Raw genomic sequence first — 27713 nt, forward strand, 5'->3', positions numbered from 1 at the left:
GGAGAGTTGCACAGGCATTTTTGCAGGATGAAACAAAAGCTGTTTTGCTTAAGAAGAGAAGTTGCTGTGCTGGGCTAACACTTCTCTTTACATGTGTCAGAACAGGTTTCTGTGTATGTACATCACCTTTCCTTACAGCTCCAATGGGTTCCCATTTTAAAGCTTGTAGGGCCTGGAAATAGCGAGGAAATCTTGCCAAAACCCAATTTTAAGAACCTTCAGCTTTTAAACTCTCGAGCAGGAACCTTCTTTGCTCTCTGTTTGCACAGTGCCTAGTTCAGCAGGGTCCTGTCGTGACTAGGGGTCCTAAGTTCTACAGCAATACAAATAATAAATAAAAAATAGTAATACATAGTATATGAGCAATAATACCTACTTTATACTTTATACCCTGTTTTTTTTTTTTTTCAAAGACACACTGCACCCCAGCAAAATAATTGAAAAATGTGGTAACAAAGTTACCAAAGTTGCAAGACAAAATGCAATCTGTTTGATGCAAATATTTAACCTTAAGGTTCAAGTGGCTGGGAAACCCATCAGTGGCATTGCTTCACCAGCACCCAAAGGAACACAGACCAGAGAGATGGAACCAGTTCATGCACAGCCCTGGGAGTGGAGCAGAAACTGGGAGGAAACATTTGTGTGGAGGCAGTGAATCCATGAACAGCTGCTCATCTCCACCATCTATTTTCATGCTTAAAGGGACTATGTGTGGGAAGAGAATTCCAGCGTTGTTTTTCTTCTGTGTTGGCCTTTTCATTTGGAAAAACAAATAAAAAGGGAAGAGATAAGGTAGACAAACCGTAATGAAATATTTCATGTATCCCCTATGGCTATCTCATTTTTCCCAAATGACTGCTGCATGAAATTAAAAAATGAAAAGACTGGGATTCGAGAACAAAATTATAAATTAAAAAGGAGACATTTAAAAGAGAATTTCCTAAGGGTTTCATTCCTTCCCCACTCTGCAGCAAGCAGAGCAAAAATACAATCCAAAAGAGGAGAGAAGAAGTCAGCGGGGATTAGAAAGTCCAGTCTTTCAGCCTGTCTCCCATTTTGCTAATTTTTACAGTAGGTTATTTAAGAAGCAGTAGATGTTCCAATAGAAAGCAGGCAGCAGCACACACAGGCATCGTCTCCTCCTTCCAGCGAGGTCTGTGCAACCTCAGTCTCTTGCTCCAGGAAGGAGAGGTTTTCCTTCCCACACTTGTTACTGCCTTCCAGTGTGGGAGAGGGGAGAAGCGCCTGCCAGAGATTGGGGTCTGGCACATCCGAGGGTCCCCTCCCTCCTCTGGGCTAAAAGGAACTCAAGTATTCCAGTGCAACCTCATATACAAATTTATACTGTTCCTGCAAGAGAGAACAGAAAGAAATGGCATTAGGATATGGGTGAATTCTTCAGAGCCTTGTTCTACAAGCCAAAATACCTCCTCTCTCTTTCTTATTCCCTTTGGCAGGACCAGGCAAACATTGATTGCCTTTCTATGTGATCCTGAACAAGCACTGCTAGGAGATGGTATCATCAATGGAAGAGAAAAGCACTCAAAGAGGCAGCCCCAGTATGGGCTATTCATTATTCACCTCCACGCGTTGCTTTGGAGGCACGAACTCCGTGTGATCGATGGAGATGATTGAATTCAGGACAGTTTAATCTCCTGGGCTGCAGGGAGCAAGGCCTGGGGCTCAGGCTGCTCTCCCTCCCTGGCTTCAAGGCATGTCACAGCATTCAGCACCACAGGGTGTGTGCATGGACAGGAGGACAGATCCCACCCCTTCCCACAGCCATGGTGCCAGCTCCTTGGGGTCTGACCTCCTGGAGCCAGCTGGGCATGGGAGGCAGTGTTCATCATTTTGCCAGAGCACCCTTTCTGCTCTAAGAGAGAAGCAGGAGGACTCATTGCACATGCTAAAACAGAAGCCATTATAATTCTGATGGCTTCATGTTCTCATTCACTTTGATTCGCCCTGAACGAAGCCACGACAATTTTTTACCCATCCTAAAGGCCCTGGAACATGCTGGGAGGGGAAACACACAGGAAAAAAAAAGCTTACCAGTGACTCCACCATGTTGGATTTGTTATTCCGTAGTGTTTTCACTATGTGGAACACGTCGATGATATTCTGCTGTTGGATCATCTCACACACGCTGCAGATGGCACAGAAGGTGCCGCTGCGTCCCCCGCCGTTCCTGGGGGCAGAGGAGAGAGGGGAAGCTGGTAGGGCTGAGGGACAGACAGAACAACTCCCCCATGGACACTAAGGAAGTCTGTAACTGGTCATGGACATTCAAGGGTTTTTGTGTAACTACAGGAGCTCCAAGAGAGCTGGAGAGGGACTTTGGACAAGGGCGTGAAGTGACAGGACAAGGAGGAACGACTTCCCACTGCCAGAGGGCATATTGGGAAAGGAATTGTTCCCTGGGAGGGTGGGGAGGCCCTGGCACAGGTTGCTCAGAGAAGCTGTTGCTGCCCCATCCCTGGAAGTGTCCAAGGCCAGGCTGGATGGGGCTCTGAGCAAGCTGGGCTAGTGGAAGGTGTCCCTGCCCATGGCAGGGGGTGGAGTGATGTGGTCTTCGCGGTGCTTTCCAACCCAAACCATTCCGTGATTCTATGAAAGTGGAGACCTTCAGGGCAGGAGACAGGGATGGATGGGCTAAGGGATTCCTGGCAGTGGTGGACAGGGAAGCCCAGGGACTGCAGTGCTGCTCCTCAGTGCTCAGAGCAGCTCTGTGGGCAGAGCTGGGCACACAGCAGTGCTGCTTCGGGTCTGCCTGGGCTCCAGTCAGAGACCCACCCACACAACAGGACCCAGCAGAGCTTTTTGAGCTACTCCTCACCACAACCAGCAAAACCTCTGGGCCAGGATACTATAATGCAGCACAACATTCAACTTGAAGTGCATTACAAACATAATTCCACTTCACTTTCCCGAGCTGAAGCCTGGCAAACCACCAAAATCCCAGACCCCCGATCAGCGCTCTTCAGAGAGCACCGTGTGAGGTTACAGACACTTTCCAGTCCTACTTACAGGCAGTGGACAACAGTCCGGCCATCCCTGCCATCGTACTGCTCCTGCCACTTCTCCAGCCTCCGGACCACCTTGAGCAGGGAGCGTTTGGAGGGAGGGGTGTCCCTGTAGGCCGGCCAGCCGATGTACTGCAGGTGCTGCACGATGCGATAGCCGTCCTGGGGCTGCAACACAGGGCACGGGTCACACACTCAGTGGGGCAGGGCGAACAGGGACAGGTAATGGGAGCACTGGTTACACGGCCTCCAGTGCTGTGTCCAGGTCTGGGCCACTCAGTTTAGGAAGGGTGTTGAGGGGCTGGAGTGTGTCCAGAGAAAGGCAACGAGGCTGGGGAAGGGACTGGAGCACAAGTGCTGTGAGGAGAGGCTGAGGGAGCTGGAGTTGTTCAGTCTGGAGAAGAGGAGGTTCAGGGGAGACCTCCTCACTCTCTACAACTCCCTGACAGGAGGGGGGAGCCAGGTGGGGGTCAGGCTCTGATCCCAGGAACCAGCAGTAGGACAAGAGGGCACAGCCTTGAGCTGCACCAGGGGAGGTTCAGGTTGGACATTAGGAAGAAATTCTTTACAAAAGGAGTGATCAGCCATTGGAATGGGCTGCCCAGGGAGGTGATGGAGTCATCATCCCTGGAGGTGTTTAAGGTGAGACTGGATGTGGCATCAGTGCCATGGTCTGGGTGACAAGGTGGTGTTGGGTCAAAGGTTGGTCTCAATGATCTCTGAGGTCTTTTCCAGCCCAGTAAATTCTGTGTTTCTGTGCTTCTGTCATCTTCCCCTCTGTTAACATCCTCCACCCTGGGCACCTGATACAATGTGGAAACAAGGACTTTTCCATCCTCTGGATAAAAAATATGACTTCAGATATTAAAGAGCCAGGCAGGATCTAGGATCCCTTGTTTGGTTTCCAGAATAAAGTTTCATCAGACTGTATGAACAGATTAAATAGACCAAATGTCTCTCTCCTGTGCTGGAAATAAGTTGTGCCATAAGAAGTAAAGGCAGCCCTCAGAAATTCTCTGGGCACTGTGGAGGGAAAGGATCCTCACAGAGATGTTGGCAGTGGCCAGTGGTGCTGAACACAGATGGGTGCAGAGGGCTGTGAGTTCACAGCACCCACCCTGCCAGCCATGGCATGGACCAGCTCCATCCTGAGAGTCACAGAGCCTCAGTCTGACCAGCTTTATGACTCCAAGGGTCTCCCTGGCTCAGAGGGAGTTGGCCTGGGATACAGGACAATGTCTAAGAGCTAACTGATTAATCAATTTGTGCAGCTGGACACAAGGTCCCCTCTTCAGTGCCACCACTGAACTGCTGCACAGGCTCTGAACACACAGACACCACTGTGTTAAACTGCTTGGAAATGTAATTTGTGGAGCCTGCTTCCATTTCTGACTAGAAAAAAATGAAAAAGGAACAACAAAGGAAACATAATCAATCTGGGAAAACAACTAATGAGAGAAAAATCCTGCACTGCAGCCCTGAAGTTGGATTGCCAAGGCCCAGTACACAGATAAACTTTGTTTCTATCATTTCAGCAGTCCTGGGGCTGAGGGATCCAGACAAAGAGTTGCTTACAGAAATGGCATTTGCTTATTTATAGGGAAGACAGTGGCAATTGGGAATCCCAGTCTAGCCAGTAAACATTGCATCTGTCTTCAGAGTAGCTGACAGATGGAGAGCTGCTGACACTACCTCACTTTATTTCCTACAATACTGATGCTTCTATATTGGCTACTAAGTGATAAATTGTTCTCAAATACACACAGAAAAATGTTCACCATTTAAATACAGATTTTCAGCTCATATCATCCACTTTCTACTTTCAGCCAAGAGTCCTTTAGCAATACAGACTGATTAAATGTTAATTAAAGGAAGCAGCTGCAGTGGAATTTCGTTCCTAGGTGAGAGATTCAGCATCTCTAAACCACAGGTCTTGGCTCTGCCTCTTCCTCCTGCCAAAATACATTTTTGAGACTAAATGGGGAATGTGGTGTTTCAGGGATCTTACCCTGGCCATGTTGCAGATCCGGAATATCCGGTTGATGATGTCTTCATCAATGTCTGCTGAGACAAACTCCACCTGAATGGGGCCATAACAACAGGATGTCTTCTCTGGCCAGTACTGCATGCAGAGCTGCAGAAAACAGGATAAGAAACATCTTAATTATTAACAAGGAAATGCACGTTCAGTCTTTTTTTTTTAATTTATAACCAGCTCAAAATCCATCACCAATCTTGTATTACATGTCTTTGTTCACAGGAGATCTCATTCTAGCTGTAAAAACTTTTTATCCCATGACTACATAAAAAAAAGTGTATTTTAGAACCTCGACTTTTTTCCCCTTTATTTTTGTATGAACACAATTTGGAACTGATTGAATTCTGGAGTCTAAAGGTGTAGAAAAGGTGGCTGACAAATGAAGCTTCTGTAGGGGTAGAGATTTAAAATGAACACTAAAAGATTAGTGTCTGTAGATAAATTTAATAAGAACCACAGAGGTTTGGTGTTAATGAGGAAACAGTATAGACACCATGAAAATTAATCTTAATTCAAACAAACTGGAGTTTCTTTTTTCTGTGAGATGAACTTTTTAGCTTTGTGACTCTACCAGTGAGCAGGGCAGGGAGAATTAGTTTGTTCTGAGAGCAAGAAGAGCAACTCTGGTTTCAGGGTGAATCTCTGAAGTTTGTGAAACAGGTTGGAAGTCTTTTACTTGTGCTGATATTACAGAACTGAAAGGACAAAAAAGATCCTATGCACACAAATTACAATGTAAGTATTCAAAACCCATCTGGAAATAGATTATGGGGAAAAAATATTTTGCATGAGATCTCATTAGCAGTTTCTGCTGAGATTGTGTTTCTTTCTGTTTTTCTTTCTTCCTATTTTTAAGTGTAATTTTTCAGAAGTTTTGAAACCCCCAGATGCTCATTTGAACTTGATCTCGAGCTTTTCAAGTTCAATCACTGCCAGAAACAACGTCAAGTGTGTGAATGCTACTGCATTAATTCTGCACTCCTTTGATCATATAGGATTGAAATTGGGTGGGATATTCACACAATCTTAGGCATCTTTGCCCTTGTTAGTTTTTCAAGATTAAGCAAGCCAACCAAGACCACACAAGCAAGTCCTTTGAAGGGTGTCTTTACTCTTCATTCAGACTTTCAAGCTGCTTAGTGATCTCCTCTCAAAGCATCTGTCCAATAGGCAGGAGATGTGAGCTGAGCAGGAGCTCCAGGAAACAACCTCAAGGTGCAGCAGAAAGCAGAAAAGATTAAACATTTCCTTAATATTAAAAAATCTGCTTTTCCTAGAGCAGGTCTGTGAATGGCCACACTTCATGAAAGACATTGAGGGGCTGGAGAGTGTCCAGGGAAGGGAATGGAGCTGGGGAAGGGGCTGGAGCACCAGGAGGGGCTGAGGGAGTTGGGGGGGCTCAGCCTGGAGAAAAGGAGGCTCAGGGGGGACCTTCTGGCTCTGCAACCCCCTGACAGGAGGGGGGAGCTGGGGGGGGGTCGGGCTCTGCTCCCAGGGAACAAGGGCCAGGAGGAGAGAAAAGAGCCTCAAGCTGTGCCAGGGGAGGTTTAGATTGGACATTAGGGAACATTTCCTCACAAAAAGGGTGTTTAAACATTGGAACAGGCTGCCCAGGGCAGTGGTGGACTCCCCATCCCTGGAGGGATTTAAAAGCTGCGTAGATGTGGCACTTGGGGACATGGTTTAGTGGTGGCCTTGGCAGTGCTGGGGGAACAGTTGGACTCAATGGTCTCAGAGGTCTTTTCCACCTTAAATGATTCCATGATATCAAACTGTCACACCTTGCCCTGATAGCTCATAACATACAAACTTTAAAGTCATCCTTAACTCCCACCAGTGCCACCTGGGTGTTCCAGCACTGGCTGCAGCCTCCAGCTGGTGACCCTGTGCCACAGGAACTGTCAAAGTGACTTTTCTGCACTGCCAAATCCCCCTTTCTGTGCCTACAGGGTACATCAGAAAAACAAAACTTTGCTAGCAAAAAACAAAGCAAGTAAAGCCTTGTGCAGAAAGATAGTCACAAGAAGAGCAGTGGCTGAGGCTGATAGGTTTGTGTTTTCCAAGAACCCAGTCTGAGAAAGAGTGTCATTTCCAGAAAAAGCTGTGTTTTCCTTTGAAGTGTCAGGAAAAAAAAAAAGATGAAATTTGCCTCTGGGTTCAATGCCAAGATGCAGAATCAAGGAGGGTAGATTGGAGAGGAAGCAGCAAATGCAGAGGATCTCAGGGTGGTAGATCACAGGGTGGTAGGACTCTGGAGGGAACCAATCTCCCCGTGGCTGGGAATGGAATCCCACAGCACCCACCCTGATGGAAGATCCCCTCCAGGAATGGGGGGATTGGTTTCTCCATCACCATCAAAAAAAGAGACCAATAATTTTGCTGCCTTCAAATGTGGCAAGACAGAGAAGAGACAAATCAAAAATTAATCCATGAAGTGCCAGCTACTTGAGGGTTCCTCTCCTCTCCTGTAACAAGTGCTGTAAATGGGTGAATTAGCCATGCCAAATGTACTCTTCACACAAATTGCATGATTATGCCTTTTTGAAAGCTGTTATCTTCTGCCACTCACTAGCAAGGTGGCTGGAGACACCAGCACAGGAGGAATGGCAGCAGCTCCTCCCCAGCAGGCTCCAATCCTGAAAATGATGGTGTGCTTAGCAGCCAAAAACCAACTTAGGCATGGAATTATAATAAAAAATAAAAATACAAAGCACTGTGATCTTCTGGAGAATCTGTGCAAAACACACTTCTCAGTATTACAGAATTGCACTGGAAATCTCAGGGGAAGGATCCTTCAAATTATTTCAGCTCTCTTGGGTTCATTCTCCTGGAAATGCCATGTGAAGGGGCAAGTGTGAAGCACGCTGGGAATGTGGCAGGGAACATTTTTCTGAACCAAAGACAGACAAAAATATGAATGGGAATAGGAAAGGGAAGGAAGTGAGTTCGGGAGCAAAAAATTTCAGCCCAAACCCACAAAGTATTTATGTAATATATAAAATACTTACATAAAACTTTCTTATACTTTTAAATATATAATTTTTTTTATACTTTTATATATATGAAACTTATTTATACATTTATATGAAAGTATTTATCTAATATATATTTATATATGTTTCAGTTTGGAGAAGACAAGGCTTTGGGGAGCAGCCTTTCAGTGTATAAAAGGAGCTTACAAGAATGCTGGAGAGAGACTTTTCAGAAGGGTATGGAGTGATAGGACAAGAAGGAATGGCTTCAAACTGACACAGAGTAGGTTTAGATTAGATGTTATGAAGAAATTCTTCCCTGTGAGGGTGGGGAGGCCCTGGCACAGGTTGCCCAGAGAAGCTGTGGCTGCCCCTGGATCCCTGGAAGTGTCCAAGGCCAGGTTGGACGGAGCTTGGAGCAACCTGGGCTGGTGGAAGGTGTCCCTGCCCATGGCAGGGGATGGAATGAGATGGTCTTTAAGGTCCCTTCCAACCCAAACCCTTCTATGATTCTATGATCCTTGTTAAATGCAGCAACAATCAGCTGCCTTAGGAGCAGCCAAGCATGTGGACTTACTTTTCATTACACCCCAAAACATTACCTATTCCTTTCCAGCTCCCCCTCCTTTATTGGGGTGGGGAGACAGAGCACAAGACAATGGCAGCAGAAACTCTCTGAAAACCACTTGGATTTGAGGAGGGACTTAAATGACAGACATGATGAAGAATCACCCACCTGTGCTGCATCCATCTCATTCAGCATCACCACAGAGGAGCAGTTGTAATCAAACACCAGCCTCCAGAAGTCTGCGATGGTGTTGGGCAAAGGGTGTTGGGTTACAATGAAGGCAGCAGGTTGCTTGTGGCTCTAACAAAAGAATAAGATTAGTTAAAAAAAAAAATTCAATCAACTTTTATTCAAAGGAATATTATACCCAGGAGGCTCTGGCAAGGCAATCTGAGCCATTTAACCAGATTATACAAATCACATATCCCTCTCCTTGTTATCTCACTGCAATGAATGAGCGGCTCATAATGGGATTCTTTTGCTCCCAATGAAGACATTTCATTAAAGAAGTGTCACAGGAGCAGAGATTACCCAAATCAATTATTTATATTTTGAGACTCAGCAAATAATACTAATTCTACTATTACTACTACTACTACTATCAGTAATATTAATAATTGGAAAGAAAACAGCTGGAAGCAAATGCTCTCCCTTTCTGCTGCGATGGCCTCGAGGAACTCCAGAAGGGATTAGCCCTGTCTGTCATTGCTGCCTGGGGATGGAGTGTGACAGAGGTGGCACGTTTGGATCCCAGCCATCCTTTGTGAGCTTGTGGGACAATATTCAGAGCCTGTGACAATGGCATTTCATTTCTGATGCTATTCTTTCCCCTCAAAAGGGCCCCCTGACCTCAGTCTCCCTAAGCACGGAGGGGTAGGACTGTGCTCCTGACCTCTGTGGGGCCGTGTTAATGGATGTTTGCGAGGCTCCCTGAGATGAAAAAGAACAAGCTGAAAACTTTATTGCCTTCCAGCCACGGCAGGCAATGCATAAATGAGCCCAGAAACTGCACAGGCCTTCGTGCTGTACGTCTGTGAAGCAGAGTTCAATCAAAAGGAGCACTAATTCTGCAGAAAAAGGAAAAAAAACAACCAAACAAAACAAAAAGCCCACAGAATAAAAAATTTTGGACTTATAGCAAAGAAACAAATAAAATCCCGAAGTATTAAGCTGGCCATTGTTGGGGGGGGTTGCTTTTCCTCCTCCACATGAGTCAGATGTGGGTGGAAGTGCTGAGCAGACCTTTCTGGGAGGGGGAGAAGGTGCTGTGCACACTTTGCCCCAGCTTGTCTTAGGGGAAGGTGAGGGACAGTATTTCTCCTTTCTTCTTAACAAACCATTTTGCAGATGCAGACCTGGCTTTCCAGTGATTCTCACAGGAAGATCCCAAGGTCTGTTCACTGGAAAGGGACAGAGGACAGGAAGAGGAAAGGTGAGGAGTCTCTAAATCTGCTGGGGGAGAATTCCTCCCCTCCGTGGGGAGCAGGAGCCCTTTGGTTGTATTCCCAAAAGCTAACTCAAGGCAGAAGAGGCTGGTTTTTAACTTTGCCTGAGACAGTCCCAGCTCAGTTGTAGCATGAGCCCAGGGCTTCATGCCCTGAGGGAAGGTTCAAATGGGTTTCTGTGCCTAAGGTTAATTTTGGCTGACAGATGGCCCTCCTGAGACAATTCATGCTTCCACACATAGGCTGTAACCCATCCCAGGTGAACCATTCCCCTTCCTGCTCCACCACTTCTTCCATCACAGCTTTCACGTAATACACCAAGCAAGTCAAACAAGATTCGGGGAGAAGTTTAAAACCAGAGATAAACATGAGAAATCTGTAAATAAAATGATCAGCACTGGGACTGTGCTGTCAGGAGTTCCCCAGCACGTGCCTGTCCTCACACAATGACAGAACTGACAATGGTTCAAGGCAATATGGGATGGATGGTCTCCTCTAAGAGTTCATGTTCAGTCCAAGACTTCAGACATGAAGCTACTGGGAAAAAAAACGATTTGCAAGGTCTGTCCTCAACAGGAACAGCTGTGAAAATGTGGGATTTTGGCTGTTCCCAAAAATTTGCTGATTCCTCTTTGAAAGGATAGAGGAGAGCCAAAGAACATCATAGTGGCTGAATTTCTATGACAGGTGAAAAATTACTTTGTACTAAAAAAAAAAAAATTAATTCATACAAATTTTGTGGGGAAGGATACAAATATCAGCAAAGTGATTGGAAGTAATGAGGGCTGAAATGTGCAAACATTTCCAGTCCCTAGGAAACCAGAGAAGAATAGATGGTGCTTCTTCAGGTTGCAAAAGCACAAAACACACTTAAAAACCAAAAAAGTTTCCTTAGGCGTGTTTGTAACGAAAACATCACAATCTTTCTGAAAAAATCTAAAATAAATTCTGTGACCATTTGACTGAACCTCTTAAATGCAGTAGTATCACTGTTTCCCAAAGACTGAAGAGCAGACAAAATTAAAAAGGACTGATCCTGACATTGCTGGGGAAAAAATGATGACATTTCACCCTGGATCATATTTACCCATACTCCAACTGCAATAATTAGTGGCTTTAAAGACATCTCTGTCCAAAGGCACCACAGCAAAAAGAAACCATCAACATAATTCACCCTCCACAGATGACCTGTGCTGGGAGATTTGAGCCTATAAACAAAGCAAGGGAAAATGCCTTCAGACAGAGTCACATCAGCTCAACTCATGCCCTTCAGCCTGAAAATATTTTGCACATCTGATCCCTGCAGTCCCACATTCTTAACTGCACAAGCTCTAATCAATCACTTGCTCCACACTGCAAATTATTCTTTCCAAAGAGCTGAGCTGGCAAACATTTCTCTTCCCAACGTTTGCAAAACCCAGTGTATGGGAAGAGCTGTGCCACCACTTCTTTGTGTCTCTCTATGATCCAACCTCAGACTGCAAGCTCAGGAGCTCCTTAGCAAAAAAATTTCTACCAGTGTGATGCAGAATGAGTGTGTGTGATAATCACAGTCTAGATTATACAGAACCACAGAATCAACCAGGTTGGAAAAGACCTCTGAGATCATCGAGTCCAACCTTTGACCCAACACCACCTCATCTACTAGACCACAGCACCACATCCAGCCTCTTCTTAAATACTTCCATTTCTGGTAAGAAGAGGAAATTCGTGTTTGGAGACGCCAGACCCAGTGATGCCTTAAGATTCTTCTAGTTTTTTGGTTTTTCTAATTTTTATAAGCTTTATAAGTAGTTATACAGTAGAAGTAGATTTTAGAAGCAGCAGCCCTTATTCCTTTACCCTTTAGCACAGTAGTTTACACATTCCTCAACCCCTACATACCCCATTCCATGCTCCCATATCAATATCCCCTGAATTCCAGTAGAAAATGTTTAGTCTCTCTTTCAGAGTAGGCCCTTTTGTTTAAGAACACTTGTGCCTTGGCCTGAACCGCAAAAGTACAGTCAAGAACTGGGTGGCCGTGTACCCTTTGTGCTCTGAAGAAGATGAAGATGATGAAGAAGTGGTCTCAAAAAGCCCCCAGCCCCAATTCCAAGGGGGTGGGACGGGGGTGGACCAGGGCAAAAGTTATGGGGTGGAAACACTTGGGATTGGACAGACAATATTATAAATTGTAACACCTGTACACGGCCAGGGCGCGTCATGTAATCTTTATGCCTAGGCACAAATTAAACCCTTTTCTTATCTCATCCTCAATTAAACTGCTCTGGAGTTTTTTTTCCTCAGCTCCCGCAGGCAAGACCAGAAATTAGAGGTAAACAGTTTTTTGCTTCCCATCCCTTTCTCCCAGAAAATTATCCCGAGAAGCAACAAAGCCCGAGCCCGGCGGGGCCGGGGCGGTTCTTACATCCATGAGGGTAGCATTGATGTAGTTGCTGGACTCCCCATCCACGGAGATGAGGAAGGGCAGGCAGCGGTCCAGGGGCAGCACGTCCATGCAGCGGTTCTTGTCGTGGTTGCGGGGCAGGAGCCCGATGCTGCAATCCTCCGGCCGCACCCGCGGCGTCACGATGTTCAGGGTCTGCCAGGGCCCGGGGAGAAAGGGGGGGACAGAGAGAGACAGAAACAGGCTGAGTGCCTTGGCATTTACTCCCAAGAAGGATGTGATGCCTCAGAGCTTTTTTGATTTTTAATTTTTATAGATTTTAGAAGTAGATGTGTAGCTGTCCTAGTTGGAACAGCTGGGACCAGTTCATCACTGTATGGGTGTAACCCAAAACTGTATATTCTATAGCCTTCCATGCCATTGCCCAGAAACTGTTATCAATAGACCATTTACACCCTCTGCCCAGAGCAGCCTGACTCCTCAGGCTATAAACTGGGTGTTAAGAGGCCTGAGAGACAGGAGGATGCTCCTGTCCTCACACCCAGTGAGGAACTCCCTGCCCTGAGGGAGGTACTGGGCATTCCTGCCTGAACTGGAGGATATATAATCTTGGAGTCTTGGAACTTTTTTAACCATTCGTGGGATCCAGAGGAAGACTGCAGATCACCACTCTCAACCAGACTGCAACCACCACTCTTGCCCAGACTGCACCAGCACTCTCACCAACAGGTTTTCCCTCTCCTTTTACTCTGGACTAAGGGGGGCCAACGAACATCACTCTGTTAATGCCCCAGGGTGCTGGGTTATACATTTGGGTTTTGTGGGTTAAAACCAATTGTTTGTCTGTATAATTGTACTTATTGTATTATTTTATTAAATTGTTATTCTGACTTATAATCTCTCTTTTTGAGTTGGGTTCATTTCCCCTGCCAGTTTACCTTTAAACCAGCACAGTAGTGAATGTAGATTTTAATGTAGCTGTATTATATCCCTTACCCTGCAGCATAATGTTTACAAATACCCAACCCTACTACCTCATCTCATATCAATCCCTCAAAATTCTGTTAGCATGTTTAGTCTTCTTTTCAAGGTAGAATTGTAGAAAAACACTTTAAGGCCTGGACCAGAAGATATCACACAGACACAGCGACCTTCAAGTCCAGAACTTCGGAGGAACTCCAAGGACTGTATGTGCTGTGAAGAAGATGAATATGAGGAAGAAGGGGTCTCAAATGCCTCCAGACTCAATTCCTGAAGGGGCTGGAGGTCAGAACAGGGCAGAACTGGGAGGTGGACAAATTGGGATTGGATGGACCTTATTATAAAATCATAGAAGCACTGTCTGAGCAGGGGCACGGTGTGTATTCCTTTAGGCCTACGAACTCATTAAAGGACCTGCTCTCTTTATCTTATCTCCTACACTTAATTGGCCTGGAGTCTTTTTCTCCATGGTCTTTTAGGCAACAATGCCTTATGCAAAATACGATTATTTTAATGCACTTCCACTCGCAGATTTTGGGATCCCAGAGAAGGGTAAAACAAAGGCGCGCCAAGGAGCTTGTTGCTTTTGTACATTTGCAGTAATTGAGGGAACCACACACCTCCCAGCCACATCCAGCTCTAAAACCCCAGAGCAGTCAGACAATATTTCTTTTCTTTCCCAGAAGCTGGAAATAGCTGTCACAGAGGCAAGCTGCAGCTTTGAGCTCCTCACTCCTCCTGTTTCTCCCCTCCCTAGGCTGGAAGCTCTCATCCTTCTCCCTCTGCAAGAGGGTCCTGTGCAGGTGTACCCTGAGTATTGTCTCACCCAGCAGGTCAGACTGGGTTCAAATCCTCCTGTGACTCCTCTAGTCAAACTACTGATTTATCTTAGCAATGCACACAAAAATCTAAGAGAAAATATATTTTTTCTTCTTTTTAACAGGCAAGCCTATTTGTTTCATACATTATTTAGATTGCTACTTTCCTTTTGGAGTGACACAGAGGATGCTTCACTTACATAGTCATACCTAATCTCTGGGGTCTTGCTGTCAAGTCTTTTTCTGTTATCTGTCTTTTCCACAGCTTGACAAACTGTATTTCTTTAAATATATTTTTCTTCTGTGTTTTCTGTTGTGGAGGCCTCCTGACAAACCAGTCCTGGTTGGTCAGCAGGGATCAAAAATAGCAAATCAAAGCAAACACATCTTAACACCAGCACGTAAGTGGTGGTAGATCAGTGGCTATCTGATGTCATTCTACTTTCTTTTGTTATTTGTTCTCTTCCTGAGCAAAGCCCATGGAGTAATACAGTGAACTCTTTGCAACCAGAGGAACACAAAATATTTAGGGGCCAAGAAGAAATCTTACAAAGGGCTTGACTTCTGCTACAGAGAGGTTATGGGTGGAGAAAAGAGTAGGGACAAACAATCTGAGATAAAAAACGTGTCAAAGTGTAGGATTTGAAATGATCTAGTTGCTATAAATTCTGCAGGTTCTACAGCAAGGCCCTTATCTGGAGGTGGAAGGCAGGTTGGATGGGGAAAAACCATGAAATCTCAGATCTCTGACAGTGTAGATAATCAGGCAGGTGGACTTGTTAGAGTGTCTATTTTACACCCTTCCCCTCTCTCCCTTGTTTCTGTACTGACTCAGATTACAAAAACTCTCCAGAACAAGCTTTTGTGTGTTCGGACAACATGTAGTGCATGAGAAATACAACCTGCCTTACCTGAGGGCCAGTGGGACCTAAACAATACCAACTGCATCCCCAGATCTACAGTTAGATCAGCTGGTTCACAGAGATTGCAGCAAAGATACCAGCTTCTGCATTAAACCCAGACAATTAGGGCTGAAGCATGCTCTGAGCCAAGATCCTGTAAAAATAGATCCTACAACCAGACAGACACCGAACCTCTTATGCAAAGTACATTTGCAAAGAGCATTTCCTTCCCACAGGAGCTGCCAGTCCCTGGCAGCTCAAAAGAACAAGCGCAGAGGTGACAAATCTTGTCTCATATCATGACAAAATACACCCAGCAAGTGAGGACTATTTTTTTTTTCAGTGGCGTAACAGCCTTTGATGAAGTTCGGCTTTGGCTCCTTCATGCCAAGCATTGAGAACCAGAAACACTTTCATAGATCTGCTGTGCCTTGATAAAACCAGACCTTTTTTTAATTGAACTGTCATCAGTTGGGATCCGCTTTCTTTATCTCACTACACCAACCCTGATGATTCCCTGCAAGGCTTCAGATAAAAAAAACACACATTCTCCCTCTGCATAGAGAGGGAGGAAAAGAGGCCTCTGACTCACTTTGGGGCTCCCAGAAGACATTTTCTTGCTGGAAAAGATACTTTCCTGGGAAATGGGGTGGGAATTTACTACAATGAAAGAAAGCTTCATCTTTTTATTGCTTACTGCAAGTGGCTTTAACAAATAGTAGAGGTCTCTCTCCTTACCGCCAAATTCACCTTGAAACAAATTTCCCACATCCTTTCCCACAAATTTTTCCCCAAAATTTCCCATAAATATTTCCCACAAATTTCCCACACATTTTTTTTCCATATATTGGTGTTTGCTGAAAATCATAAAATCTCAGAATGGTTTGGACTGGATCATCTTAAAGTCATGAGCAGGGACACTTTCAACTAGACCAGGTTGCTCTAAGTCCCATCCAGTCTGGCCTTAAACACTTCCAGGGATGGAGCATCCACAACTTCTTGGTTCAACCTATGCCAGGGTCTCACCACCCTCACAGGAATGGGGAAAAAGACTGGAAAACTTAGTTCAGTGTTCTGCAGGGTGAGTTCTCCACTGTGGGAGAGGAACAACTGCACAGGGCTCATGGCTTGAGTGTCCCAATTTATCAGGGTAGGATAAGCAACAGTGACAGCAAACGGTGGAGGGGCCCCCATTTCCTTGCTTGCCCCCACTAATTCAGCACTTGTGAGTTTTACTGTACATCATTTTGGGTCTCATCACCAGGTACTTGGCAAAACACCTGCAGTGAACTGAGAGATTCAGTTCATTGAGAACTAATAATAGCCAAAATAATGCTCACTGAGCTCCCTCTCTCCTCTGTTGTCAACAAGTTGATTGTCAAGACTTGGGAGCAGCATATGAGCCAAAAGAATGGATAATAAGCTACCTTGAGGCATAAATGTTTCTGCATAAATTACAGAAGAAAATGAACAACAGAGTATTTGCTGAAATTAGAAGTACAATATTATGTGTGAGAATCAGTACCCTTGCTCTACTGAAGTTACAGGGAAATTTTTTTCCTTGCCAAAGGGTGAAAAATCCGTGCTCAAAAGCAAACCTCTGCCTGATCCAGGAGTAATAACAAAAATCATCTGAAATCAGACCTTGGCTCAGTGTCCCCTTTCTCTGCTCTGCTGGAAATTGTAAAATAACACACAGAAAGTGATTAAACACCTTCTATACACCAACTGCAGTGACATATCAAATTACCTGAAACTCATCTTTTATCTGGCTGGAATTGGTCTGTGGATCCAGTCTGCTGATGTTGTAATAGATGGATCTGAACTCACAAACTGGAATGGCCGTGTTGCCACAGAGACACGCCTCCAAAATGGCATCATGGACAAACACATACTGCTCCTGCACACGAGAGGGGATGAGATGTTAAAATCATATTTAGAATACAGATCATGAAATATCACACTTTTTTTCCCCCCTTAAATCATGCCCAATATGCATATTTGGCTCTGTTTCACGTGGAGACAAATTACAGAGTGTGCTATGTGACAGCTTTGTGAGCATATTTCATCCATCACTGGATGTGAGGTCTCATGTATTCACTTCAAATTTACAAGTAAAATGGGAAGTTGCCACTCTCAGGAACATGGGGACACAATGGGGGTGGGCTGAGGAGGAAATCAGGGTGTAAAGCCTTTCTGTCCATAATTGTGAGGCAATGGTCAGGAATGGGCTTCTGATAATATCAGAGAATCACAGAATTGTTTAGGTTGGAAAAGACCTCTAAGGTCATCAAGTCCAACCATCACCCAGCACTGCCAAGCCCATCACTAAATCACGTCCCCAAGTACCACATCAACACGTCTGTTAAATCCCGCCAGGGATGGGAACTCCACCACATCTGTCCCTGCACAGCCTGTTCCAGGGCTTGACAATCCTTTGGTGAAGAAATTTTCCTTAATTTTCCATCTAAACCTCCCCTGGCACAACTGTACAAAAACAACTGTCCTAACAGGTCACCTCCATTTATGTCTCCAGAATCCTGGACTCCTGGTATTCTGGGTAAAGCTCTTGCCCTGAAGTAAATATGGAAATTCCAACCAAGTTAACAGCCCTTCTCTGTTCCAGGCTATTGTCCTGTCCCTCAGGAGGGGAAGGCATTAAAGGACACACATAAAACTTGTGCAGCAGGAGCACAGTTCCACAGAATCTGTGCAGCTGCCAGACACTACACGATGGAGCAGAGCTTGCTTAATCAGCACCCAGAGCTGGAATCAAGGATGTTTTCTTTGTTTAGCTCCAACTGATGTACATGAGGTACTACTGGAGCCTGCAGTGTGCCTATGAATGAGTCATGAGAGGATCCAGGAGCTCTTTTTTCCTACTACGAGAATAAAATTAATCAGCAATGCACAGACCTAAACTTTGAAGGTTTGCCCTCCTGTCTGGGAGGCCCCGAGTAGCTGCCAGTGAACGTGATTTGATGCACATCTGGGGGCATGTTCAGCCTCTGAAAGTTCTGCATAATCACAGCACAGAGCAAGTGTTGACTTAATGAATTGCTGGGTGGCTGTTGAGCGGAGAAGCCGACAGAAAAGCAGCACCTTGGAAGGGGAGAGCTGCTGGCACTCACCTCTGTCTGCACCAAGTTGACCCTCTGGGACCGCAGCTCCCGCACGCAGTTAAAGATGTCCACCACGCCCTCGTTCTCTGCCATGTCGAGCATGATGTCAATGGCAATAAAGCAGCCTGTCCTCCCTGCCCCAGCACTGGAAAAGAGAAAACCAGGAGGCTCTGGGTGACCAAGGGAGCATGGAGAAGCAGGGCTCTGTGGAGGAGACAATAACAGCAGCACACACACAGCTGTCTTCTCCTGGGAGCTGCTCCCGCTCCCCGTTGAGTTCATTTTTCTGTGTAGCTAAATCAGCTTGGGATTCAAGGGAATGAGGTGAAATAAAGTTTGTTGAAAGGGAAACGGATCTAGGCAGCAGAAAGAAAAGCTTTGTGTTATTCAACAGCAAGAAAAAATTGTGTAAATAATCATTACGATTTTACAGGTCTGCTCACTTGCACCCCTCTCACCACACAGGATGTGGAAGAGCAGCCTCCAGGTTGCAAACAGGCAAAATTCCAGAGATTTTCTTCCATGGGACTCTTTAAAAGGCATGCACACCTTTACTCCAGTGGGCATGATGAAAGGGGCTCACTCTTCCACGTCAAACACTCCCTTCCCCTTTTTAATCCGGAGGAGTTTGGGTCCTGAGGAGGGTGATCTCAAGTCACAGATTGTAAAATCACAGAGAAAGGAGCTCAAGGCTACTCAAACCCTCCAATTCAGAGCTCCCTGCTGCTTGTGAGAACTGGGCCATCTCCTGCAAAACTGTGTTGTCATCGTGTCCTCCTTCCCTCCCGGGAAACCATCCAAGCTGCTTAGGTGTGAAGGATAGAGAGAGGAGAACGCCTCTTCACACTGCTCCCAAGGAAGGAGGAAAACTCTGCTCAAATCAGGGAAACTTCAGCTGCCTGAAAACTCCAGCAGAGCCAAAAGCAAGGAGATATGAATGACCATAAATTAATGGACCAGATTAATCAACGGCTGAATAGAGAGACGATATTTTTCATTTGCAGAATTTTAATGAATAAGTGGCATTTCCTCTCCCTTTATCTCTCAGCTTTTCAGAAATTTAACAAATAGTTATAACATTTCTATATTTAGAGGATCCTGGCACTTCATAAATATCGAACAGTGATATTATCCAGCCAGGAATCGGTGGGGAGAATTTGGTAATTACCACTTAAAGCAAGTCATTAAAATTCAAAAGCAGATAAATAACACAGAGGAAATGGCATTTATTCATTAAAATGGGAAGGGTGAAAAATCTCTCCTTGCTTTCTTGGTGACAATGAATCAGGCTGAGACACCTTCCAAGGCATGTCATGGCACCAGGGTAGCAAACTCAGACCCTGAGCTCTAAATGAGTCCCTTCTGCCAGCTCCTCAGGCTTTGCTGTATTTGATTATAAAACTGACTAATTGCTTGCTAAAAAAACCACTCCAACCAAATAAAACACCCACCCAAACCACAACTGTTTTAAAAAGATAAGATTTAATTGATTTTCCTTTTTAAAATAGTCGTGGGATGTGCTCTGTCTCTCTCTCTTTCTCAAGACACAGTGTGGGAATTAGTGGTAATTCCCTGTGGATTGATTAGGGGTGAGATTTTGGGACAGCCAGCCCTGCTCTTCAGGCTTCTACTCCAGCCATGTCTTCTTTAGATCACACATGCCCTGTGCCCTGCAGATGTAACTGCTGCTACAAACCCAAACTCTGGTTTCATAGGGATGTCTCTCCTTGCACTTGAAGTCACTTAACTCCTCTCATTCACCAGCTGAAAGGCACTGGGCAGGTTTTTAGCCTGACATTCCCATTCCAGCTTCCCGGGCTTTAAGAAAGCCAAGGTGCCCAAGGGCTGGCAGCCAGACTAACATTTCAGATCACAAAATCATAGAATGGTTTGTGTTGGAAGGGACCTTAAAGATCATCTTGTTCCAGCTCCCCTGCTGTGGGCAGGGACACCTTTTACTAGACCAGAGAAGACCTTTGATGGTGGTACAAAGCTGAGCTGCAGCACTTGTGGGTACAGAGAAGCAAAGCTGCTTTAAAATTCCCTTTTTTTTGTCGGCATTGTCCCTTCTGCCACACGGGGTTTGTCGAGCCTGGAATGGCTGTCCCAGATATTTACCACTTTCCCAGCTCTGCTATGAGCCTTTAACAGAGTACAGGACACCAGGGGGTCTTCTACATTTAAAAGGCCCTCTCTGTCCTACTTCCATCATCTCCAACTCACACCAGCTTGGCTCCAAAGCTGCCACTTCAGGAAAGAAAAACACATTTCCCTTTGTTTGCTGGCGAGACCCACAAATCACACTCTCCAACAAAGGAGGCGCGGTCGGTTATCGGCAGACAGGAAAAAAAGAGATGGAAAGAGCTGTGGGAGGAGAGGCTCAGGTGGAGGGCTGGCATACCTGCAGTGCACCACGATGGGTCCTGCCTCGGGGGGGTTGAGGAACTTCACCTGGCGCACGAAGCCCAGCAGGCCCGTGGCGTAGCAGGGGACGCCGTGGTCCGGCCAGCTGGTGAAGTGGAACTGCCGAATCTCTCGGATCTCATGGTAGCCTTTCTGAGGAGACAACACAGCCTCTATTTTTCTTCCATCAGGCTGCAATCGGCACGTTCTGACCCCTGCTCCCTTCCCTCACATAGAGGGACAACAAACATTGAGCTCTCACTGCACACAGGCACGTGTCTGATCCTGCCTTTTGCTCCCAGAGGTTGTTTGAGCTGAACTCCAATTGCCAGTGAAGTGAGCACTGTGAAGGTGGATACCAGCTCCCAGTTCAAACCCAGCTCATTAGGCATGTCCAAGGGTGACCTCAGTCCCAGCACACCGTGGTTGTGTTTATCCACCTCCCTCAGTGTCATAAACCACCCAGAAGTCACCCTTAAACACTGTTTGAGGCGTTGAAGCAACAGCCTCAGGAATGTCCCACTACATGGTAGATTTTCTGCAACAAATTCTCAGTTGGAGACACCACTGGCAGGGAAAAGGGCAGAAACTGGTACTGAACCCCATCACTTGGCTTTTCTGGTGAGCTGAAGTTCTTGGTAGGTGACAATTGGCACCTCTTGTACATGCCCTGCAAAGGGTAACCCTGAAGTGTTGGTCAGCTGTGATGTCTTATACAGGAAATGTGGGTGGAATCCAGCAGCAGGTCCTCTACTCGGCCAGATTTTGGCATCAGCACTTCTCACCAACTTTTTCAGTGATTTAATGAAATATGGAACTGATGTATCAGAAAACTGAAACAATATTCCCAGCGTGGCTGAAGTTCATTTAGCAGGAATTTTGGAAAAGGTTTAAAACCACTTACTGAGTGTTTGGAAAGTAATTTGGACAGACCTGGAATACTCTGACACTTAGGCTTCCAATTTTTAATTACAAGTAACAAAATCTTCCAAATCGTGCCAATTTGGGGATAGTTTTTATACTCTTGCTTTTATTACATTCTCATTTCTGTTCAAAGGGGACCCTACCTGGCATCCAGTTTAACTGGTACCTTTTCTCATCTGCCATTTGCCACTGTGAAACAAGACAGTTATTATTCCTGGCATATCATCAGCTATCTGCTGGCTTTTGGATGCATTTAAACTTCATGCACTGTGGATTCTACTTTTGTGGCTACATCAAGATGTTCCTGTAAAATCATTTGTCCAAAAATGGAATCTCTGTCAAAAAATTTAGTTTTCTGAAGTGAAACCTGTCCAAATAGTCACAGCTCCCATCTCCAGGAGCATTCTGGATATGTTTCCCAGAGTTCCCATTTCTGAACACAAATGAAGTGTTGCATCAAAATTTCAGCTGCCTGAAGACTTCCTTACCTTTTGGACCGTGAATGTCCGTATGACATACTCTGCCAACGGTTCTGTCTCAATTAATGTGACTTTAATATCTCCATAGACCTCTGTGTCATCTGGCCAGTATCGAACACACTTCACCTGGGGGAAAAAAACACAATATTGAGAGGAACAAGCTCAGCTTGAGTCACAGCTGAGCTACATTTTCCTCCACTTCCAAGCTGAAGCCAACGCAAATCGAGCTTTCTTCTGATGCACAGACCTTGTCAAAATTAACTGTATAAATCAGATCAAAATTCCTTTACCAGATATAGAAGCCACAGGGAGGATTTTTTTTTAAATTTGCTCTGTTGTCAATAAAAATGCAAAGGATGCATTTAGCTCTTCTTTCAGATAGTCTTCCTTGAATTTCCATACATATCCTGCCCATAGATCAGATGTACCTGGCAGTCACTGCCACTGCCCCCTCTGAGAAAAGTCTGTGCTCCTGCTCTGTAATTCTGAACTCTCTGTTTAGCCAAAGAATTTCAGCTCATGGGGATTGTGGGATACTTGTAGATACATTAAATTTGTTTGGCTCTGAGCTTTTTCTATCAGATGTGGACACAAACTTGGCATTTTACCAGCTGTGACAGGCCTCAGCTAAGGCTCAAGAAGGAAATCTCCTGAGCAGGTAAACATATCCCAGCTTAGCCAGTTCTGAAAGCCATGTGCAAAACTAACACACTAGAAATAAAAGCCAAGGCTGTGAAGCTCCAGAAGGGATATTTAGGCTAACAAAGACTATCAGGTTATTAAATGCTCTAGCATGAAAGAGTGGAATAGCACCTAAAAGCTGAAGCAATTAGCTGCTGCAAAGCAGGTTTCATGTTCCAGTTCCAGTCATAATTGAAAGGGGTTTATAAATATTAAATATGATTAATGTAGGCTTGTTGTGGGGTTTTGTTTTTTTTTTACACAGAGGCATTTATTTCAAACTGAACTGTCAGTAAAAGGTAAAATATAATAAATAACAATAAATGAACAGAAGTAGCTGGCATTCAACCATGAGATCTAAGGGAAAGCATATTTGAATTACTAATGGCTGTGAGTAAACTATAATTTAATTTTTTCTTAGTACCAAAGCAATGGAAAGGGACAAACATCAGGACAAAAATTTTAAGAACTCCAGTTTCTGGCTGAGGAAGTCTCTAAACCAAAGAGGCAAGAATATTTTGGGGAAAGCCACCCCAGACATGCTGCCTTCTTATCTCCTAAAGTCAAGCCTCCTCCTTTTGAGTTATCCATGTTTGCTCCCATTGTGGGCTTTGAAATTGCCTTGTGCTGACACAAGGACTGCTGGTCCACCTGAGAGAGAACTGGTGGGGGTTTAGGATTTGGACTGTCATTAAAGAAGTCCTTTGATAGTTTGAGCACCAGCCTCACGTCCTCACCCATCCAGATTTTTAGAGAAGTATTGAAATCAAGAGAAAAAGAGTAATTATTACAGAAGTACATTTTTCCTCCTGTACTGGAAAAGGAGAGAGCTTCTGACCCTGCATAAATTTGTGTAACTCTGCCAAAGCCCAGACTTACAGCAGGAACATGATCCTTATTAGCCTAGAAGGGAAGCAGTTAAGTATTAGAAACTCCAGCGTTTTAGGGAAAACTCAGAGTGGCCGAATTCATTTCCTCACTACAGGAAGCAAAAGGCATTTTGCTGCTGAGCTTGACTGAGCAGCAGCATCATGTTAAACCCAGTGCAGGTCTGGCTTTACACACTGGGAAAGTGGCACCTTACCCTGCCCACTTCCACCAGGTTGGTGACCATGACAACGCTTGCGGAGTTTTCTTGCCAAATCATCCTCCAGAAATCCTTCACTGTCTCTTGCATCGGCCCTGGGGCAGGAGAGAAGACAAAAGGACATCTCAAGGCAGTGCAGTGAATGCCAACAATTCTTTCCAGATGTTCTCCAGCCATTGGCCTGTTCCCACAGGATCCTGCTCTCCCTTTCAAAGCATCCCTCTGTGATTCAGGGTTACAGACAGGAATGGCCTGGAGCCCTCTAAGAGCTCAGACCCTTTCTCACAGTGGTACTTAAGGGTATTTAAGTGGGTATTTCAGGTTCCAGCACTGTGGCAACAGAGGTGATGGTGAGATTGTAGAGAGTGGAGATGGTTCCAGTAATTGTGTGTAAGTGATGAGACATGGATGCACCCCATAGTGAACCTGTAAGTGAGGCTGGATAGAAATTTGCACCTGATGCACCACTAAAATTCTTCCATTTCACACTTTATATTGATTAATTATGAAGGAGGAAGGAAACATTTAGAAATTAGCCCTTTTCTGAAGTTTCCCCAGAAAAATTTCAGGTTCCAACAGCCAATCAGCCAGTCCTGACAAGAGGTTTACCAGCCTAGAGCCTCTCTCTGACCTTCTTTCCTTCCTCTTTTCTACACTGGAGGTGAGATCCTTCTACTGACTCAATTCACACACACTGCTCATACTCCATCCTCCACATTCTCTGCCTTCCTGCATTCCCTATCCCCATACATCCTCAAATACCAGTTTTATTCTAATATCTTTCTTTACTCTTTCAACAGGGACAAGCTAGCGATGAACCCATAAAGCAGAAATTAGGAATAAAATCATTTCTGTGAACATCACATTTGGGTTAAGAATGCACAAAAATGAGGACAAATAACAGTAGAGGAAGTGGTCATGGCATAAGAGTTGGGCCAGTGATGCAGGAAAACAGCCCCCTGCTGTAAAGATCAGGAGTAGGGAGGTTTGTAATCTAACATGGATAGACCTAAGTCCCCCAAAACAGGTGATGTCACCCTCTAAATAGCTCCTCAAACAATGTAAAACAGCAGTGGTTTTACAATTGTTTAGACATACAAGATTGAACTTGCCTTGAGTTGCAATGTAATGGCGAGGCCGGTGGTACCCCTGGAAAAAAAGAAAATACATAAATTCCTGTGAGATCACAGCTCAGGGAAAGCACTGCATGGATTTGATACTCTCCAGGTACCAACTGCTGCACTCTGACAGTGTATAACCAGTTATTGAATGAATAAAAGGGGGCAACCAGGTTTCCCTGTGAGATTTTAAGTGAGGGTATCTTGCTCAGGCTGAATAATAAGTTTTCATTACGCCAAAGAGAAAATTGGAATGGGAATTTTTTAAGCATTTCCTCAAAGAAATGCAAGTCCTGTGATTAACCTGTGGGTAACTCTGAAAGCTGACAGGCAAAACACTGCATCTTCTTGTTTGAAAAAGAGTAAAAGTATGAATTTGCCTCTGTGTGAAAATGCTGCCTAAGTGTGTTTTTTATCCCTTAAAGAAACTATTTGAAACATTTCACGTTCCTGTGATTTAGGAGCTGCATACAAGAAGTGCATGTTCATTTGATCACTGGGTGTGAGAGGGAGGCTGGTTTTCAAATGCTATTTTATAACACTAAAAAAAGCCAGTCTATTTACATGCCTTCTGCACTACAACTTTGTAAGTAGTTGGCAAATCTCAGATATTCACTAATGCTACTGTGAGGGGCTGACACTGATTCCTGCATCCATCATTTAGCCCACATTCCACTTATGTTGGTGGATCTGTCAAACACAGGAAATCTCCATCTGCCCAGATTGGTCAGACAAAATAAACTGGAGACTGAGAACCTTCTCCCTGTCACAACATGATGTCTGTGTAACGTTCAGCTGTCACTCATAGCAGATCAACAGCCTGTCCCTGTGTCAGAGGCACCAAACTCCTGAGCAGAGTTGTCACAGGAATGTTTGTCACAGTGGGGATGTCCAGGAGCCTTACATCGATGTAATTGGCATTGATGTAGTCAGAGTGAGGGTCCCCATCCAGCAGCTGCAATCTCACTCTTGAGTGATCATCTGAAAGAAGGAAAGGAAAAAAAAGTGACAGTAACGATAAACGGGAGTTTCTGAGTGGTTTGTGTGCTGGTTCCTGCAAATGGGTATCACAGAAACACAGAATGTCCTAAGCTGGAAGGATCATCAAAGTCCAGCTCCTGGCCCTGCACAGGACAACCCCAAGAATCCCACCATGTGCCTGGTAATTGGGTAATTCAATATTTACAATAATAAAAAACATCACATGTATCCCTGTTCCTAAAAGCCCTTTATTTTGTGTTTAAGACGTAGTGTTTGGATCCTTAAGTAAGTCATGCTTTGTGTTCATTAAATTTGCTGCTGTCACCATAATCCTTATGGAGATTTGAGACAGGTCCCAAATGTTGCCTGGTTTGGGAGTCTTGGGACAGATCTTTGCAGGGTGTATCTCCATTACAAAAGCCATTTTCCCACTCGGAAGTTACAACCTCCCTGGCTTCGTCTGATCTACGGAAACTGAGGCAAGAGCTAAAACTGACAGGATCAGGATAAAAATAAATAGGTCACAACAGAGGTATAGAAGATTAAGGAGGGTAAAATGGCAAATGGAACCCTGCAAACAAGAAATGGGGCAACCCAGAAACCTGAGGGGAAATATGAAAGGAAATCAGAGCGACGTTCCTTTATGCAATCCCCAGAACTCACGGCGGCAAAATGGCATCAAGGCAGTGCTGAAAAAAACAACAAAATTAGAAATGTTCATCTCTTCGAGGAGGTTCAAAGTTACTTTAGATAAGGCAATAAAACAGCAGAGATCAATCTTTTCATCTCCCAGCACGCTCCACAGTTCAGACGCGGGAAGGAACTACCCCAGCGGGCAGATTATGTCATGATTTTCCACCAAGGGAATAGTTTGATCTTTCTCTGGAACAGCTGGTGCTGGGCTCTGTCACAGGAGATACTCCTGAGCCAGGCTGCTGATGTGATTTGCTCTGGCAGTCCCAGCACTGGCATGGAATTAATTGCAGAACTGCTATCTAAGGGCCAGTTGCTTGGCAAAGGCTCCTGGGTTACAGGGGTCACTGCTGGCCATGCTGTGCTCATTTCTAAATGATTTTTTAAAAGAAGTATAATATCGAGTCCATTAAGTTTATTTCCTCCCTACCAGCTATATAGACCATAGCTCTGACAGTAAAGCTTTAATTTTCAGCAGCACTTTGCAAAATACAGGCCCAAGCATGATTTACATTCAATTAAAAGGAACCACAGCAATGAAACATAAAAATACGAGGCGTAATTCTGCAGCAACTCAGTCAAAAAGGGTTTTGGTCATGACTTAATTAAATGTAGAATCAGATAATAATTGTGAAGACAGATGTTTGGGCAGCTCTGAAACCCAAGGCTTGGATATATATTAAATATTCATTCGGTTCTGTAAAGGAATGGTCCTACTCTGTTCATTCTTTGGGCGAGATTTACACACCTCGTTGCTGTGTTTATGAAATCCCACATTTGCATTTGGAGAAGGTTATGCAGGTGAATCCATCAGAAGCTCTGTTATATTTGTATTAATAAATATAACCTTTGTAGACACGGGGAAGTGGGTACATTTCTCAGAGTGTTGATGTTCCCAATTACCTGCGCTCAAGGCAACTGCACGAGGAGCTGCAGTAAATCATGTGCTCAGACAGACAACAAAAGAATTTATACTTAGAGCAATTCACAAAGACAGACAAAGAGCTGATTAAACTGGACATCTGGATGAAATACAGAAAAACTCCTGCAGACAATTTCCCACTTGCAATTCAGGGCAGCAAACGGAGC

The 27713-nt window shown here is 44.7% G+C and overlaps 1 protein-coding gene across 13 annotated transcripts in view; it reads right to left on the reverse strand.

Annotated features, from left to right (window-relative positions):
• Positions 1-359: 359 nt before the first annotated feature.
• Positions 360-27713, reverse strand: part of PTPRT (protein tyrosine phosphatase, receptor type T) — a 443814-nt gene continuing 416460 nt past the window's right edge. For 12 of the 13 annotated variants that reach the window (XM_027693979.1, XM_027693977.1, XM_027693980.1 and 9 more), the window contains 13 exons: positions 25855-25931; positions 24945-24981; positions 23830-23927; positions 22074-22190; positions 20660-20814; positions 18268-18403; positions 16887-17036; positions 12457-12630; positions 8770-8901; positions 5032-5157; positions 3028-3191; positions 2053-2188; positions 360-1350 (listed from right to left, as the gene is read on the reverse strand). In XM_027693979.1, the coding sequence (XP_027549780.1) occupies positions 1297-1350; positions 2053-2188; positions 3028-3191; positions 5032-5157; positions 8770-8901; positions 12457-12630; positions 16887-17036; positions 18268-18403; positions 20660-20814; positions 22074-22190; positions 23830-23927; positions 24945-24981; positions 25855-25931 (1556 nt within the window). In that variant the 3' untranslated portion in view covers positions 360-1296. The remainder of the gene's footprint in view (positions 1351-2052; positions 2189-3027; positions 3192-5031; positions 5158-8769; positions 8902-12456; positions 12631-16886; positions 17037-18267; positions 18404-20659; positions 20815-22073; positions 22191-23829; positions 23928-24944; positions 24982-25854; positions 25932-27713) is intronic. The other variant, XM_027693975.1, reaches the window with a different exon arrangement.

Source organism: Neopelma chrysocephalum, unplaced genomic scaffold (assembly GCF_003984885.1).
Source record: "Neopelma chrysocephalum unplaced genomic scaffold, ASM398488v2 Primary Assembly neopelma1_94, whole genome shotgun sequence".
NCBI classification, from domain to species: Eukaryota; Metazoa; Chordata; class Aves; order Passeriformes; family Pipridae; genus Neopelma; species Neopelma chrysocephalum.